Source organism: Equus przewalskii, chromosome 6, assembly GCF_037783145.1.
Source record: "Equus przewalskii isolate Varuska chromosome 6, EquPr2, whole genome shotgun sequence".
NCBI classification, from domain to species: Eukaryota; Metazoa; Chordata; class Mammalia; order Perissodactyla; family Equidae; genus Equus; species Equus przewalskii.
The window spans coordinates 87,930,647-87,948,148 of record NC_091836.1 but is presented as its reverse complement, the minus strand read 5'-3'; the positions used below and the strand labels follow the sequence as shown (position 1 = coordinate 87,948,148).

General features: G+C 49.0%; 1 protein-coding gene across 19 annotated transcripts in view; it reads right to left on the bottom strand.

The window, feature by feature from the left end:
- Nucleotides 1–17,502, bottom strand: part of NAV2 (neuron navigator 2) — a 706,640-nt gene that overhangs the window by 206,327 nt on the left and 482,811 nt on the right. For 12 of the 19 annotated variants that reach the window (XM_070624493.1, XM_070624495.1, XM_070624485.1 and 9 more), the window contains one exon: nt 10,141–10,399. In XM_070624493.1, coding sequence (XP_070480594.1) covers nt 10,141–10,399 — 259 coding nt within the window. Of the gene's footprint in view, nt 1–5,834; nt 5,904–10,140; nt 10,400–17,502 lie in introns of all 19 variants that reach the window. The other 7 variants (XR_011541254.1, XM_070624490.1, XM_070624483.1 and 4 more) reach the window with 1 other exon arrangement.

Genomic DNA, 17,502 nt, shown 5'->3' with positions numbered 1-17,502 from the left:
TATCATAAAACATGCTATGGTACAAAAAAGAATCAGACAAATAAGGAAGGAAACAGAGCTGGGTCAGAGTATCAGAAGAGAGCTGGACAAAAATCAACATACAAGAGTCTGAAATCAACATTTTCAAAGAGGCAAGACAGGCTTTGGCAGACAGGACTTGTCATCTCCCTCAGGAACATTCCAGAAGAGAAATTGCTTCATTCAAGTACCTGTGACTGAGACCTTACACTTGGGGTACCTCTGAGCCATCTGTGGGCCCCCTCCCCAGAGTGAAGCACTCCTGATCTTGGATTAACTAGGGCAGCTCTGGGTTTCCTATGGGTGATCATCGTCAGGTTCTCTTCATGGAGTCAGGACCTAGATGTGCTCCTTTGATGGGAGTGGCATATCCTTCAAACGGCTGCAGCGTTGTGCCAAGTTTTCTGAGACACGGAGAAGGGGTTCTTAAAGGCCTCAAGGGCAGATGACATGGCAAGTCAAGGATGGTTGGCATATGCCCAGCCATCAAAAGCCACCACGGAGCTCAAGCCAACTCACATCATCCTCCACCACCATCACCATTCCACTCTAGTGAGGGCAGCTCCTTTAACTTGACCAAAGGGGAAAACTAGATGGAGACCAAGTAACTTCTTCCAAGTTTCAGAGGGAATCTATGTCAACAGTGTGTTTTAAAATTTGAGTTCTGTGGTGAACGGGGTTGGACATTTCCTTGCCCCCAAGTAAGGCTCCTCTGTCCCTCTGAAATTTTCAGCAAAGTCTACCTCACATACAAGGACCATGAATGAATGTGTGGTGAGTGAGAAGTAAGGAAAAACGCTTGGTTTAGATCTCCCATGAGGGAACCGAAACACCCCTTGGGATGGTGACTCAATCCATAAACTGAATTAATTGAGACTAAACTGTACGTACAGGATTTCAAAGCCAAAAGTGACCATAAGGATCTAAGTTACCTGAGGAGTCATGGGGTAGGCACTGGACTTTCTGCAAAGGGATGAAGGGATTTGCTGTTTGTGTTTGTGTACCCCCTCACCCCAGATTCGTACGGTCAAATCCTAATGCTCAATGTGGTGGTATTATTTAGGAGGTGGGGCCGTGGGGAGGTGATTAGGTCATGATGCAGAACCTTCATGAATGAAATGAACGCCCTTACCAAAGAGGATCCACAGAGCTAGCTCACCAGCGTCCACCATGTGAGGACACAGTGAGAAGTCAGCAGCATGCAACCTGGCAGAGGACCTTCAGCAGAACCTGACCAAGCCGCCACCCCAATCCTGGACTCCCAGCATCTAGAACTGTGAGCAGTAAGTTTCCATTGTTTATAAGCCACCCAATCTGTGGGGTTTTTTAATGGCAGCCCAAACAGACCAACACAGGGTTCTAGTTCAATCTTATCTAGATCTTAGGGGCTGACGGACCCCAGCTGACATCAAAATTGTACACATATTGATAAAAGAATACGCAAAGGTCAGAAGTAATTCAAGGAAGGGAAATGATGACCTCAGAGGTTGGTGGGATGGTCAGGGAAGGTTCCAGATAAAAGTGACCCCAGGGTAAGATGTGGCATCTGGATGTGAGTAGAGGGCAAGAAGGCAGGGAGCAGAGTGTCATACAGAGGAGAGGAAGGGCCGGCATGTGCTGGGCTTGGGGGAGCAGTGGCAGGAAATGAGGTTAGAGAAGCAGGCAGAGCCACGGGAGGAAGACCTTGTGTGCCACAGTAGCAATCTTAGACTTTGTCCTACCCTCCAGTAATGAGACATTAAGTAGGGAGGCTGGGGGCGGAGCTAAAGTTGAAAAGCAGAGTGTCTTCTAGTTTAGTGACACAGACGCTAGGCCTCTGGCTAACATTTTGAAGGTCATTATTGTTAACATCATGTGCCTCACCAGAACTATCAAGCCGTAGCCTGGAAGCAGCTGCTGTCCGTACTTTAGAATCTCTCTTTGCTGAAGAGCTGGGACTTGCTCACGTGGAACAGCTGCAGGTACCACAACAGATGCTGCCCGTGGTACCTGCCTCGCCGAAGAAAAGCAGCGAGAGGGCAGCATGGCAAGTCAGCCCTGTGTCATTGACACAAGCATCATTTATAGTACCAGAAGGTTCCAATAGCTCCTTAGCAAGAGGAAGTCCACTTCCCATGATCATTCCATGTCCAGACACAGTTACAAAATGACAGAGGACACAGATGGGTTCTTTGAAATAGATACATGTTGCTTTTTAAAAAAAATTACATTTAAGGACAGTGGTGTAACAAAGAGCCGTGGTCAATTTCTCCACATGTGCAGAGCCGAGCAGGCAGGGCAGCCAAGCTGTTGTTCCTGGCACATAACCTGCAAGCGCATCCGAGCTCCACACGTGGTACGTGCTGATGGGAAGGAAGCGGTGCCTCCTCCCAAAACCACTTCAAAGGCCGGGAGTAGAGGCGGCCTCCTAGGAAGGATGTCAGCTTGTGTGCACATGCTTAGGACCTCGGGGGGCGGGGTCATAATCGGAGATGCTTTTTGCCAGACACGATGATTAAATACTAAATCTCTTATCTCCAAGGTATCTGCTTCTCTGCAGCTGGGCAGAGGACCACTGATTCCTCTCTACGAGATGGTCATGCAGAGATCAACTTCGGGACTTGGTGGAGGCGGCTGGTTGCCTTACCTGCCCCAGATCAAAACACCAGCATGGCCATATCTGCTATCGTGGTGCACTGATTACATGCCACGTATTAAAGGATTGAAGTGACTGCTTTTAATCCACATGACATTGTGAGTGAGACAGAACTACCCCATTTTACCAACAAGGAAAGGCAGACTCATGGAGATGAAATAATCTGCCCAGGTAACCCAGTAAGTGGTGAAGACAGGCTTTCACTAGGTTTGACTGCGAAGCTATACTCTTAGCCACTATGCTTCTCAGCCTCCTGCAGGTATAATAAGCCTAAACAGCTGGGGCTCCCCAGGAAGGCCAGGGGGCACTAAGAGTGGTCAGTGGCAGAAATTCATGGAAATCCTTCACCCCCGTACCAGTTCCCTCCATAATCCCCCTGCCGCATCCAGATTCAAGGGTGAGGCTTCCCAGCCTGCTCAGTATCCCTGGTGCCTATCAAGGGGTTTGGCTCCAGCAGGTGTTCAATCAATGTTTGCCCTTGAACAAGAGACAAATTTCCAGAGCTCTGGGAGAGGTGTCCTACTCAGCCAGAGGCGGCAGGGCTATTTATTTTGGCAACCAAACTTTACTGCTACACCTAGTGGTGCCTGCTCAGCTAAAATGTTCCTCAGGATTGTGCTCGAGGCCGGGGGTGGAGAAGTGGGGTAAAGGAAGCAAGGAGGAGTAATAGGCACATAATTATTGATCAAAAAATGTGTGTTCAGCGGCCGGCCTGGTGGTGCAGCGGTTAAGTTCGCATGTTCGGCTTCTTGGCAGTCTGGGGTTCGCCAGTTCAGATCCCAGGTGCGGACATGGCACCGCTTGGCAAAAGCCATGATGTGGTAGGCATCTCACGTATAAAGTAGAGGAAGCTGGGCATGGATGTTAGCTCAGGGCCAGTCTTCCTCAGCAAAAAGAGGAGGATTAGCAGTAGTTAGCACAGGGCTAATCGTCCTCAAAAAAAAAAAAAAAGAAAAGAAACTAAGAACATCCTTTTATTGGCTTCATTAGAGACAAAAGGCACCCAAAAGAAATTCTAGGTGAGGGATGCGACCCTGAAGGAAAGCCAGACCTTGGCTTCTGGTCAACTGGAAGCCCTGCGCCCAGTCCGCCCTCGGGGCAGGGCAGACACGCCCTCATCCTTCAGTTCTTCCTCTCGCCCCATGGCCTCCCAGCTGCGGCTTCCTTCCATCATCTGGGACTGATAACAAAGCATTCACGGATGGGCATGTGCTTCCAATTAGCTATTTTCCCAGCCAGCTCCTGTTTTCTTTATCTTCCAGAACTGAGCACATCGTGGGAACAAACACTAGATTTCAGGTTTCCTCCAAGCTCACCCCTCTCCCTTCCTTTCCGAGGTGTGGACATTTGCATGACACCCAGAAAAACTGGAACTCAGTTTGCCACTGCAGTGGGTGTCTGCTCTGACTTAGGTCTCATTCCTTCCTTAGGGAAAGCAGTCACTCTCTAGCAGAGTGCTATGGACTGCATGTTTGTGTGTCCCCCCAAATTCATATGTTGTAACCCTAACCTCCAACATGATGGTGTCTGGAGATGGGCCTTTGGGAGGTGATTAGGTCATAAAGGTGGAGCCCTTGTGACGGGATCTGTGTCTTGTAAAAGATGGGAGAGAGCTTGCTTTCTCTCTATTTTCCAACAAATGAGGACACAGCAAGACCACGGCCATGTGGAAACCAGGCAAGGAGCTCTCACCAGAACCCGAACATGCAGCACCCTGACTCCAGCTTCCCAGCCTCTAGAACTGTGAGAAATAACCTTCGGCTGCCTAAGTCACCCAGCCTATGGGGACTCATTACAGCAGCCTGAGCTAACTAAGACACACGGCCAGGAGACGCAGTGACGAACATGGGTCCCCGGAGCCAAGTCTGGGTGATACGGTGACATGTTCTACAGAGAAGCAACTGCCCTGGGCTCCTCCCTGAGCCAGGCAGATCTTGAGTTGGGGCTCCCCATGTGTAAGCTTTTTAGAAACATCACTCCGGTTAGAAAAGGCAGCTAGAGCCTAAGAGTGGGGTATCAGGCAGATGCAGAGAGAAATGAAGTGTGAGCACCCCTTTAGTTTTAGGTAAGAACTCAGTGAAAACTAAATACCAGTCAGAATGAGGAGGAGATTCACCCCAACATCAAGGTCTGTTCGGATGCTTCAGGGGCAATGAGAGGCAGAAGGCCAAGAGCAATGGTTGAAACATAAGATTTTAAAGAACAGCCTCAATGACCACAAAAATACCAGAATTCCACAAGGAGGGGGAGAGGAGAAATGTAACACAGTGGGTAAAGTGAGGGTTCTGGGCTCAAACCCCAGTTTTTCCACTTGCTGTGTGACCATGGGTAACTCACCAAACTTCCTAAATTCTAGTTTCTCCATCTGCAAAATGTGGATATTAACATGACCTACGGCATGAAGACCGATGAGAGGATTAAATTAGATGATGCATTCAAACTGGTGCATAATAAGTATTCAAGAAATGTTAGCTGTCGAGACCTTAAAAATAACAGTAGATACAACGATGTACCTGGCTTTTTCCTATACCCTGGAATGGGTCCTCACAGGATTCAGTGGATGCCAAACTCTAAGTCAAGAGTAGCAGTTTGCGAGCAAGCCTAATTTCTACTTTCAGAGAACTGAGGTCGTGGTACCCAAGGGCATCCAGAAGCGAAAATGAGAGACAGCCGCCTTGCTGCTTTGTCTCCTCTGGCCAATTAGATTCATGCTTCAGGTCTTTATAACTCAAGAGAAAACCAATCCCACATTAGTAATTTTAACAACAACAACAAAAAGCACAACACACATACACGAGATGCAGGTGAGGTAGGATCAGGGCCAGGACAGAGCAGGGAGCCAAACATCACAAAGACCACCTCGACACTCACCTCTTCCTAAATCAGAACAGGTTTTGATGACCAAGCAAGCAAAGTCAGAATCAATGAAATGCAGAAACACTATGTACACTTCAACCTCACTCACACACTCTCTCTCACACACACACACACACACCGCTCCCTCAACAACCCCACAGCCACTCTCAAAACTCTCCAACATTGGATCATTAGCCAAAGCATGTTTGGTTTTCTCGAACTGCAAACATGAAATTGGGAGGGGCACCAAAAGGAAGCAGCCAGAACAAAGGGAACAGTGGGTTGGGTGGAAACCATGCCTTGTAGGACACAGAGAAAGTCTAACCTAGAGATCTTTTTCTGACCCAGAGTGAAGCGGATGATTTTGCTTTGAGATGAGTCCTTGGATGATGCACTGCATGACAGGAAAGAAAAAAGTGGATGAGTGAGGAGAGAGAAGATACATTAGACACACAAATACGTAATAGGAGTATGTCACAATGGGGGTGCTCCCGGCTTTCCCTCTGCCCACTTTTCCCACAACATGCAGCTTTCCTTCTAGGTCTAACTTTTCTGATTTGATAAATTTCCAATGTGAAGAACTTGCTATCAAGGCTGTCTAAGGACTTCCGTGGTTTTCTTTTTTTAACTCCAAATATCTTCTCTGCTATCAGTCACTATAGGGCCTTGTTCCCACAGTAAGATGCTGAAGCAAGGGGACTCTGACAAGCAAACTTTAGACCTTTCTAAAGTATTTAGATGCTTCCATTTCACAGGCTTGTTTTACCAGGGTGCTTTTCATGAATGTCCCATAAAGTTGCCCCCAAACAAGGGTGTAGGATAATTGCAAGTTTTGCTGGTCTTGGGAATTTTTTATCTCAATAAGTATAGAAATGATCATTTGAAGTCTTCTGAATTTGCTAAGTTATGGACTTTGGACACAAATTTGGAAATATGAAAAATCATGGTTGGGCTTAAAAGAAAAAGTTAAACTTATTTACTGCCTTGTGAAAGATAGAAATATTTCTCTTTCTTGCAGCCACACTTCCCATATCATGTTTATAAAAGGATCTGAGATGGGAAATACAAAGTCGGTGTCACTGGACTTAGGAGGTGGAGGAAGAGAGAAGAGAATGGAGGAAAAGAATAAAGCGATTTTCTGGATTTTCCCTAAACAGCTGTCTGAATGTTGATAATATGTAAGGTAGACACAGAGGGAAAAGGAAGCAGGTTTTAGGGACTATGCTCCTCTCCTGGACTCGAGACTGGTGAGGAATTTGATGTGGACCAAGTTCTTGGGCATGACGTCAATTCATGAGAAAAGCTGAAGTAAAGGATAAAAGTGAGTCTCCACTCGGCCGTCGGGGAAGAGTTGCTCTGCTTCCTCAGGCCGAGGTCTCAACTTCCCCTGGCCAGCCTCCACCACTCCTTTATTAACACACACCAGGGGAAAGTTGCCAAGTCTTAGTATTAACTATCTCCAGAGGTACAGCATTTAGGCCTGTTCGTATCCGGCAGAGTTCTAACGGGATTAAACCAAACCTGGCAACTGGGGCTTGCATCAACATTTCACATTGATGACCAGGGTCCAACCATTACCCTCGGGACTTTGGTTATCAAAGTCAGAATTTAGGGGTAGAAATACAATGGAGCTGGGCCAGTGATGCGATTTTATTATTCTTAAATTTATAGCCCGAGTGTTAGCATGGGCTATCCCCAGAACTTCAGAATAAGGTTTTCCTCCGGAAGGAAAATTAGAAGTATCAATATACAGCGGATGAAACCAGTCATCTGCAGAAGTAACCCGCTCTGGGCGAGATAAAGGATGAGTGAGGACACACAGCAACTCCAGAGCCAAGTCCGTGTCCCCACCTTGCAGGGGCGGGGGCCGCCGCGGCAGGAGCCTCTCTGCAGTAAGTGAACATCAAGGCTTAGATGAGTGTGGCTCGTGTTTAGGAAAAGTGTTGATTAATTGTAGGATGTTTTTTTCTTACTGGGAGATGGGTGTCCTCACTGGAGCATCTGGTTCTTTCCAGAAGACAAACGCCTACCGTGGAAGTGGATGCCTGAGGCTAGCACACTCAGTGACACAGCCCAAGGTTTCTCAACACGTGTCCCTGGGAACACTGTGCAGTGAGATGCAGTACATAACAAGAAGATTTCTGTGGCCAAGTGTGAGGAATGCTTTCTAGGCCCCCGTCTGAAGATGTACAGTCACACGCGTCCCTCTTGCAGGCTTCCTCCTCTCCACCACCACGGACCTAACCGCTCAAGCCAGAACTGTAGGCTTCCTCTGGGACTCCTCTCTCCCTCACTCCGGAGAGTCCATCCACCCGCAGTCCTGTCGGCTCTTCCTCCAAAATATCCTGAATTGCTCCATCTCCACGTCTCCCCCAGCACCTTGATCCAAGCCACTACCATCTAGAGGACCACGAAAGCCTCTTCACTGCGGTCTTTCCCTCTATTCTTGCTCCTCCACAGGCTTATTTTGCACATAGGAGCAAAGGTGATTTCTTAAAAAACTGTAAATCAAATCAAGTCTCCCTCCTGCTTAGGATTCTCCAGTGGCTTCCTTTCACCTTTAGAATGAAACACAAACTCTTTGCCCAGGTTAGTCAGCACTCTGTGACCTGTCCTCAAGGCCACAGCACTGCACAACTCCAGGGGCCACTGGTCACACTGTCTTCCACATAAATGGTGGCAGCCCTCTTTGCTTACAGGCTACCTTCTCACTTCCCATCTCCCTTCATTCACTGAGCTCCAGACTACACTAACCTCCTTTCTGCAACTCCAGTGTGCCAAGATTACTCCCACCACAGGGCCTTTGCACCAGCTGCTCCTCTGCCTGATCTATTCCACACTTGAGCTTTGCATGGCTAGCTCCTCGTCATTCCTATCTCCACTTTGGTGTCATGTCCTCAGAGAGACCTTCTTATCAACCCAACCTGAATTATCAACCCAATCCTTCTGAGTCCCATCATCTTATTATAATACCAACTATCTGATATTTCTCTTCCCTGTTTATTTGCCTGCCTCCTCTAGTAGAATGTAGAGAGCAGGCGCCTTGGCTACCTCATTCACTCTTGACCCCCAAGGGCCCAGAACGGTGCCTGGCACACAGAAGGCATTCAAACACTAACTAAAGAAATGAACGCACATTCGAGGATCCGAGCAGAACTGCAAGAATAGTTCTAACAACCTAACCCAGATTGTTTCCCAGTGCTTCCCCCAGAGAGCCGCCCCCTGCAAGTCACTACCCAGGGAACACACACTCCGCACAATGCACAGTGGGAAATGACGTCCTGACCGTTCAGTTGTCCAGCTCCACCAGGGAACCTCTGCGCAGAGAATGGCTCCCTCTCAGGGGCTTCTTCAGGGCAGGACGAGGGCGCAGAGGCCGCTGCCCGGCTGTCTATTCCTCTTTGCTAGTCCAGGAATCTCTGCTAGCCCACAAATTTCCATAGTGTGAACTGGATATAATTAGATAATTAATTAGGGGATCTGATTTACATCACATCATCACTGCTGGTTTTAACACCGTCACAGTCGGGAAATAGCACTTCTCATGGGGAAAAAAAAAGCTGTAACCGTCTATAAGGCAGACGCTTTGTCTGACCCGCTTTGTGCTTTGCCCAACTTCAGTGGGCGAGGAAGGGTAGGAAGGGCTGTGAGAAATCCTACGATTATTAACGCTGGGGCTTTGGGGGACTGGAAAGAAAAAGCCATTACTCTTTAGCACAGATGAAATGAAATCAAGCAATCCAATTTGATCAGTGACATTTAGGTTTGACGGCTAAAGGTTTATAGCTTAAAAAAAAAAAAACAATTACTATGGACTTTTCTCCAGATCGTTACTGAGTCAAAACTTTCTCGTTCCTAATCCTTTTTTTCTGCCACTAAAATGAAAGTTTTACAAGGCGATCTTCTGCAGAGTTGTAGAGGAATGCAGCCATTCCCGTGGTGACGCATTAGACGGTAACTGCCCTGGCGTTCTGCTCGTACGTCACTCTATGGCGAGTCCCACTGGCAAGCACGGGTCCCTCCGGGACCACCACCAAAACCCAGGCCCTAGTCCTGCAAAGCAGAAGCCACCACTACCGACTCTCTAAGGTCAACAAAACCCAGTCACATTTTATGGAAACTTCTCCCATCAGGGGATGCTCCCCGTCTCGGGGAAGGTGGCTGCCTCTTTTCCTGCTAAGAGCCACTTGCCATCCTTCTTCTGTGCTCGCGATATTTCTCCTCTGGCAAAGCAGAGGCACCTGCTGGAGTAGAAGTGTTGCTTCCACTGAGTAAAATTACTTGCACATATAACACTGAACACCCAGCTTACAGGCAAACATGCAAAATAAGTTCGAAGGTCTATCTTAGGGACTGTTTATTGCCTAAGAGTGTGTGTGCAGAGTTAAGGCAGGGGCAGCTAATTAGCTTTGGCTGCTGGCGATTCTGACCTACGAAAGTACACATCCCCACCAGGCACAGGAGGCCTCATTACATCCATTTCAAGGTCTTGCTACCTCCCCACTAACTACCAGTGGTTCTCAGCACTGAAGAAGCTCCCATGAAAAACACGCTAGCTATAGGCTAGAATTTGGAGGACATGGAGGAGGACCCCGGAAAAACAGAATTCTCGTTTGGCAAGGAGCCCCCACCTGGACTGCATTTCAGCTTGTGCTTTTGACTGCTGATGTGGCGCTGGCTGGTGAGGCTGGCACGGGGCTTGGGGAGTGGCTGGCACCTGTTGCTGAGGAGTGCCAGCCTGGCACTGGGAGGGGGCCCCGGCCGCCGGGGCCGCGGCAGGTGGCAGCGGCGAGGAGAGCTGCGGCTTCTGGGGCTGCTGCTGCTGCTGCTTGTATCGGGAGAGGCTGAAGAAGAGGCCTAGAATGGCCTTGAGGTTTCCATTCCTGATCTCTGCAAGACAGGAAAGAGATGCTTGTTAAGAGTCGTCTCTTCTGGGGAGCCCTTTCTGGCTCCCGTGCAACTGGCTGCTTCAGCCCTCACACGAGTTTAATCCCTCTAGGATATGACAGATTTCCTGAACGCTTAATTGGTATCACAGTCAATTAAAATCAGGCCCAAACCACAAAGAAATTAGCTTCTTCTCCCCACTGGGGATTAGAGCGGATACACGATGGCAAGTTGCAACTGGAGGGCTGGCAAGTGCCAGGAGGAAATTCTCAGGAAGGACACAACCGAAAAGGAGTCCCGAGCAAGCCTGTGCTTGTTCTCCAGGCAGAGAAACTCGCTGGGCCCCACGTGGCTCTGCCAAGTCCGTGTTCCATGCTTCAAGCCACCCTGAGTGTGCCAAAGGGCGCTGTCCCGCTCCACCAGGATCCCTGCCCCTCAAGCCTTCTCTCAAACAGGTGGCTCTGTGTCTGGCTTGGCCACTGAATAACGAACTTTAACTCCGGACGGGTGTGGAGACAGGCTATAGCACTTGCTTCCTTGAAGAATTACTCACACAAAAGTTCTCCCATATTAAAAGAAGTTAGAGCAGAGTGGGGATAAGAAAATTTTTATCCCAGATGGAACTTTTCAGATGTTAAAATGCATCTGCCTCGAGGCATGCATAAAGAGCTGCAGAGCAGGAATGAAATATTTACTCACAGGCAGGGGCTACGGACCACAAGGGGGCAATCCCTCCGGCAATGCCTCCTTTCTAAAGTTCTTTTGACACCAGATGCTGACGGCCAAGGTCTAAACTGACCCTGAGAGCGAAGCAGTGGGGCCACCCAGCATGAGGGACGGAGAGGAAGGAACCTCAGGGGCTCCCTCTGCCCTGCTTCCACCCTAGGCTGCATTTCTGTTTCTGAATCGGCAAGTGGGCTAGAGGGGGTGGTGTCAGAGGAAGGGAAGCCCCCTGTGCGAGTAACGCACACCTTCAGGTCAGCTCCAGGCTGGGGAAGAGGCTCCTGATAAAGGAATGAGTTTCCTCCAAGGACCAGTAAGGGGCAGAAGGTATGAATGGGGTCCTTTCAGAAACAAGACGACCCCTGCAAGCCTGCCAGCTTCCTGGGTGTGACTGCTGCTTAGGCCAGGCTGAATGACTTCCTGCTGGAGCCCCCCCTCTCCAGGTGCTAAGGAAACTGACAATACAAACTATTAGAATCCAGCCTTCACTCTCTCCTTTGCGAGCCAGCAAGTTCTGCCTGTGGGACAAAACAGACAGGACAGCTGTTGGAAAACCTAAGGCATGACTTCCAGCCTGTACTCTACCACTTAGGAGCTGTGCATCCCTGGGGAAGTCGCTTAATCTCTCTGGGCCTCAATGGCAATATTGGCACAGTTTGCCCCATCACACAAGTTTGCTTTGCAGATCAAATAAGCGCACACGTGAAGGCCCAGTGTAAACAGTGAAGTCCTTCACTGGTCTTGGTTACTGTATGACAACTGTCACCCCACAATCCTAAACGAGGTTCCCATATAGCTCCAGCTTTGTGCCTTAAAAATGATGGCTTTTACTATGGTGATCTTATAATTTATCATGCAAACCATGATAGTTTTGAGAGTGAAAGGGGGGAGCTTTTAACGACGCCAGGACAACAAGTGTAAGCCCGGACAGACCTGGACAAAGAAGGATGCTTATGGACCCCCATGTGCAGTGCAGGGAGCAGAGAAAGCTCCAAGGTGGTGGCCAACCTGCCCATCACTCCCCCGCCCCCCAAGCTCAGTTTCACCCTCAGTTCCGCTTCCTTCTCCATCCTAAGGAAACCAAAGGAGAGTGCAGCCCTGCGGCTTGTTCTGCTTGTGCTTTGAAATGTTCTTACAAGCACGTCAGGGTCACAGAATGGGAGGCTCAGGCATGAGGGGTCAATGGGCACCTCATCTTACTCGTGGGAAAAGAGAGGGTGAAGTGACACACCCGTGCTCCCCAGCTGGAGAGTGATGGGAATTAGGGACAGAATCAGGACGAGGCATCAAGAGCTGACATGCAAGTGAGCACCTGTTAAGGTCCCCTCAAAATCAAATTCACTGGAGGGAGAAAGTAGAGCTAATCACAAGGATAGATGAAAGCTGTCCGAGTTATTTTTAGCGCCTTTTATAATTGTTTTCAGGTTATACACGACTTGTTTATAACAACAAGAGCTGCCACTAATGAGCCCGTATCAGGTCAAGCTCTTCACACGCACGATCCCATTCAATCCCACAACCTGGGAAGGGAATAGGAGTTCCCCTGTAGTGGCTCAGAAAGGGTTTATGACCCCTCCAAGGTCAGGAATGCAGGAGCTGGGATGTGAATCTAGGTTTGTCCAGCTCAAAGCCCCATGTCCCAACACTGTAACTTGGCTTCCTGGACACCCATCGTGTGTGGCGGATTTAAAAGCACACCAGATAATGTTTTATTTATTAAGCTAGCTGGCGGGCACACAAATATTCTTTATTCTTCTTCTGTAAGTATTCCTTTATTACGGAATGTATCAACCACTTGACACATGACAACATATCTGACACATTCCATAATACAATTTTTTAAACCACGCAAGAAAAACAAGGAAGGGAGGAACTCACAATTCAGCATATCCAGGGGCTCAGGGATTGTCCACTGCAAAAAGCAGGCCTGTCCACGTCAGCCCCCTACAGCCTAGCAGCCCAGCCAGGGCGGACAATTGGAGCCCCAGGTGTCATATCCTCTACCTGCTGGGCTCATTAAGTCCTTTCTTGTTCGTAACTGAGCATTATCCCCTAAAACATTCTTTTACTTGTTGTCAAAGAGCACAGTGTTCCCACAAATTAGGAGGCAGCATTTTTCCTGTAAAGATCACTGGTTTTTGGAGCCAGAAAGATCTGGGTTTGAATCTCTGCAGTCCATCATTGACAGACTTTGGGTTTTCACAAGATTCAACCTCTCTAAGCCTCCGTGTCCTTCTTTAAAATGGGTGTATGCCCTGCTGTACCTTTCCCACGGGGCTGTCAGGAGAAGTCCGTGCAGATAAATGAGAAGATGAGTACAGAGCGCCTCGGACACAGCCTGACTCTGTACTTGCATTTTTGGTTCGGAAAATATGGTCACTCTTCTGGCAGGCTCCTCCGAACTCACTACATGGCTCGTCATCTAAAGGAAGCCTAAGGAGCTGCACATTCTTCCTGCTTATTTTCTCCACGCTGGTCACTGGCACCCAGAAGGAAACCAGTCCTGAATAATCTCACACGAGAGAAAACTCAATGGTGATCTTTCTGGTTTTTTTTTTTTTTTTTTGAGGAAGATTAGCCCTGAGCTAACATCTGCTGCCAATCCTCCTCTTTTTGCTGAAGAAGACTGGCCCTGAGCTAACATCCATGCCCATCTTCCTCCGCTTTATATGTGGGCTGCCTGCCACAGCATGGCTTGCCAAGCGGTGCCATGTCCACACCCAGGATCCGAACCAGCGAACCCTGGGCAGCTGAGAAGCGGAACGTGCGCACCTAACCGCTGCGCCACCGGGCTGGCCCCTTTCTGGTTTTTTTTTTTTTTTAAACAGCTTTATTGAGTTATAATTCGCCTCCACATTAAGTGTACAATGATTTTTGGTAAATTCTAGGTTTAGAATATTTCCATCACCCTGAGAATTTCCTCAGGCTCATCTGCAGTCAATTCCCAAACTACCTCTAATCTGCTTTCTATTTCTACAGATTTGCCGATTCTGGACATTTCATATAAATGGAATCATGCAAAATGCAGTCTTTTGAATCTAGTTTCTTTTGCTTAGCATAGTGTCTTTAAGGTTCATCCACGTTAGTACATTTATTACTAATTCGTTTCTCTATATTGCTGAGTAATATCCCAAGACAGGGATATGCCACTTTTTTTTTATCCATTCACCAGTTGGTGGACATTTGGACAATTTAATTTTCTTTTAAGAACACAACACTTCAAGAGTGTTGGATGCTCTGACTGGGGTTGGAAGCCACAGTTTATGCCATGGGTGGTCTATAACAGACAGTATCCAAAACAGCTAGAATTGTGCTCTTCCCATATTTCCACACGGCATTTGTCTGTGTTCCATGAGGCCTGGTAAGCCAGCTCCAAAAGCAGTTGAAAAACAAACTCCATCAGCCCACAAAAATGTCTCCTTCGTGACATTTCCCCAGGCTTTGGAAAAAGACTATCATTTCGTATCTGATCAGCTGTCCTCACCCTCTTGATTTCCAGAGAAGAAAAAAAGCGTAGAGTTCAAGAGAACTGATTTGCCCAAGGAGACACTAGCTAGCCGGGGTCTAACCCAGCGCGGGCACCCTGTTCTCCTTCCTGTTCTGGCGGCCACCCCAAGCAAACTGCAGAACAACTACACAGGCCAGATTCCAATTTCCAGCAGAATTCAGCCTCGCCTCGATTCCTAAGGACCGTGGGCTCTCAGTGATCTGGTCCCACCAGTGGTGCTAATCTTCACAGATGTTGCAGGAAAGGCTGGGCACAGGGTAGGACAGATAGAAGAGCTACTTTCTTTCAACGTTATTTAAAAGAAACCTCAGGGCTCATTTACAATGGCACAGGCACTGGAACAACCCAATACGAAGACACTTGCTTTGTAAGGAAGAAGGAATTTGGAGCCAAAGGGACCACAGAGTCACAGAATGCCTATTGAGTTCCCTTAAGCCACGGGGTAAGGTCGCCTGTGACTCGGATTGAGAACTGTGGATTCTGTGCATTATTCTTCCAGGTGGCCCGTCTACACGACCTACATTCACCACATCAGTTTCCAGCCCTTCTGTGAACCACTCTCCAAGTCTGGCAATGAGGCTCCCCAGAGGGGAAATGGCTTGAGGGGTGGGAGCAGAGCCCACAGCCCCCTCTGGTGGGGGGCAGAAATGGTCCCATTCACTGCCAAACCCAGGCGATGTGGGCAGGAGAAAATGGAAACGACCCACCTGCCACGTCTACCCTACTGCTCTGGAAAGACCGCCTGCTTCCTGGGGCAGGGTACGAGGGGGGCAAGCTCAGCATCTAGGTCTCTGGGCATCAGGGGAGTGAACCCAGGTGTGAGTCCATCAAATCAGCAACCAATTTCACTTGAAAAGCACACACGCCTTCCCAGAGGCACCTAAACGGATCTTCCTGCCTCTGTTTCTCCAGTCTCCATACAGAGCTAGTCCTCTGCCCCATCATGTTCCCATGCCCCCTCTTCTGTCGGGATTTCCCTCCCCCTTCCTCTTCTGTCTGTTGAATGCCTATTCATCCCGTAAAACCCAGGAGAAATGTCACTGCCTCCGTGACGCTCCCCTGGCTGCCGCAGGCAGAGCTGAGTGCTGTCTTTCTTTGGGCACCACTGGGTCCTGCACATACAACTAGCACAGCTCTTGTAGTATTGGAATTAAGGCTAGTTTTGGAGGACTGACGTGACTCTCGGTGCCAAGCACTGTGCCTGGCGTAGAGGACGTGCCCAGGGCATGTTTGCTGAACTAAATAGAACACAGCTTACCCCGGACCCTGGCTTCCCCCTTACAGGAGAATGGGCTCAGAGCCAGATGTTCTCAGAACCAGGGATAAGGGCCATCCTTCCTCACAGGGACAGGTTTACAGATGGTTGTGACAGGTGGAGTGTTGGGGAGGGGCTGAAGGGATCTCGAAAATCACCCGGGGTAGGGGGTGATTCAGCTTACGTGACTCTGACAAGCCTCCGAGAGCAACTGGATGGGTCCGGCCTTGGGGAACCCCGAGGGGGTGGGCAGGCCTCATCCAGGGGAAGTGCCCCAAACCAGCATCGTCTCCACGGGGCTCACCTGGGCCTGCAGCCTCAGCCCGGGAACAAAGGGTGTCTGTGGCTCTCTAGCAGGCAGGTTGGGGCAGGGCCCAGGCTGCTGCAATGCTTCAGGACAGGTGCATCCACCCGCCCGGGTTCCAAACCCAGCTGTAGTCACGGGGAGAGGGTGGAGGCGGACAGTGGGGCTTTCCAACCGCTGATGTTTTCTCATCAGAGGAGGAGCCTCAGGCACTCAACCGTCTTCAAAGGGAAAACAGAAAGCATTAAACCTACATTATTTCTTTAACCACCATAATGCTTTTCCAGTAGTGGTGCAGGTGGTTAGAAGCGTGAGTGGCGGTGAACGACGCAAGACACCAAGCTTTCAAGTCAGCTGATGTGGCAGCTTAGCCACTGCTGACCTCGTGGGCCTCCCCGGACCCACATGTAACTTAATCTCCTTGGGCCTTGGTTTCCTCATCTATATGATGGGGACAACCCAAATACCGACCTCATAAGATTGCAGAGGGGATTAAATAAGATATAAAATGTGCACAGCACTTATTTCAGTGACTGACACGTGGTGGGTTCCCAATAAATGGTTTCTATTCCTATAATTTAACAGTATGTCAGTTGAGATATTTCCCGTATCCCTTAAATTGTGAATAAGGCCCATCTGAGGACAAAAGGCTCTAAGGACCCTTGCTTTAAAAGTTCAAGTTGTGGACAAAACAACTAGGGCCAGTCACGTGCCCACAAGACTGCATTAGTCCAGAATCAGTCTTGCCACCAAACACCACCATCGTCATCCCCCATTGCCCCAAAAAAATCTAGGTAAGAAGATCTAGATGAGAGAAGGTCACTGAGCGTGGGGGAGAGTGATCACGCTTGATGACCACAGAGACAGGCTATTTCCTCCCCTCTCCAAGGAGCTAGAAGGTGGGGGCCTTGCACCCCTTTAAGTCAAAGAAGAGGAGGTTCTAAGAGAATCACGTCAAGTGGGGGTGCTGGCATCCTAGTCCCCAGGTGGACATCTGCTTAGCAGATATGCTCCTTGGCCCCCTAAGTCGGGGGTAGGGAGGAGAAAGAGCTGGAGAGGGATATGGTGGGGGACTTCCAGGTGGCAGGAGGCCCATTCTACCTGCCACAGGTGGAAGATGAAGCCCACACCTTCTTGCTGGTTCTATGGGGGATAGTGGAGGGATGATGAGAATGAGGTCCACAGCCTTATCAGGACCACCTGGCCACCTTAGTGTGGGGACAAAGAACCTGAATCAGGGGCATGGGCTTTGAATGTGACCAGCTGAGAGCGAGCTGGAGGAGCTGGTCAAATCTCACAAAAGACCAGCAAGGCCA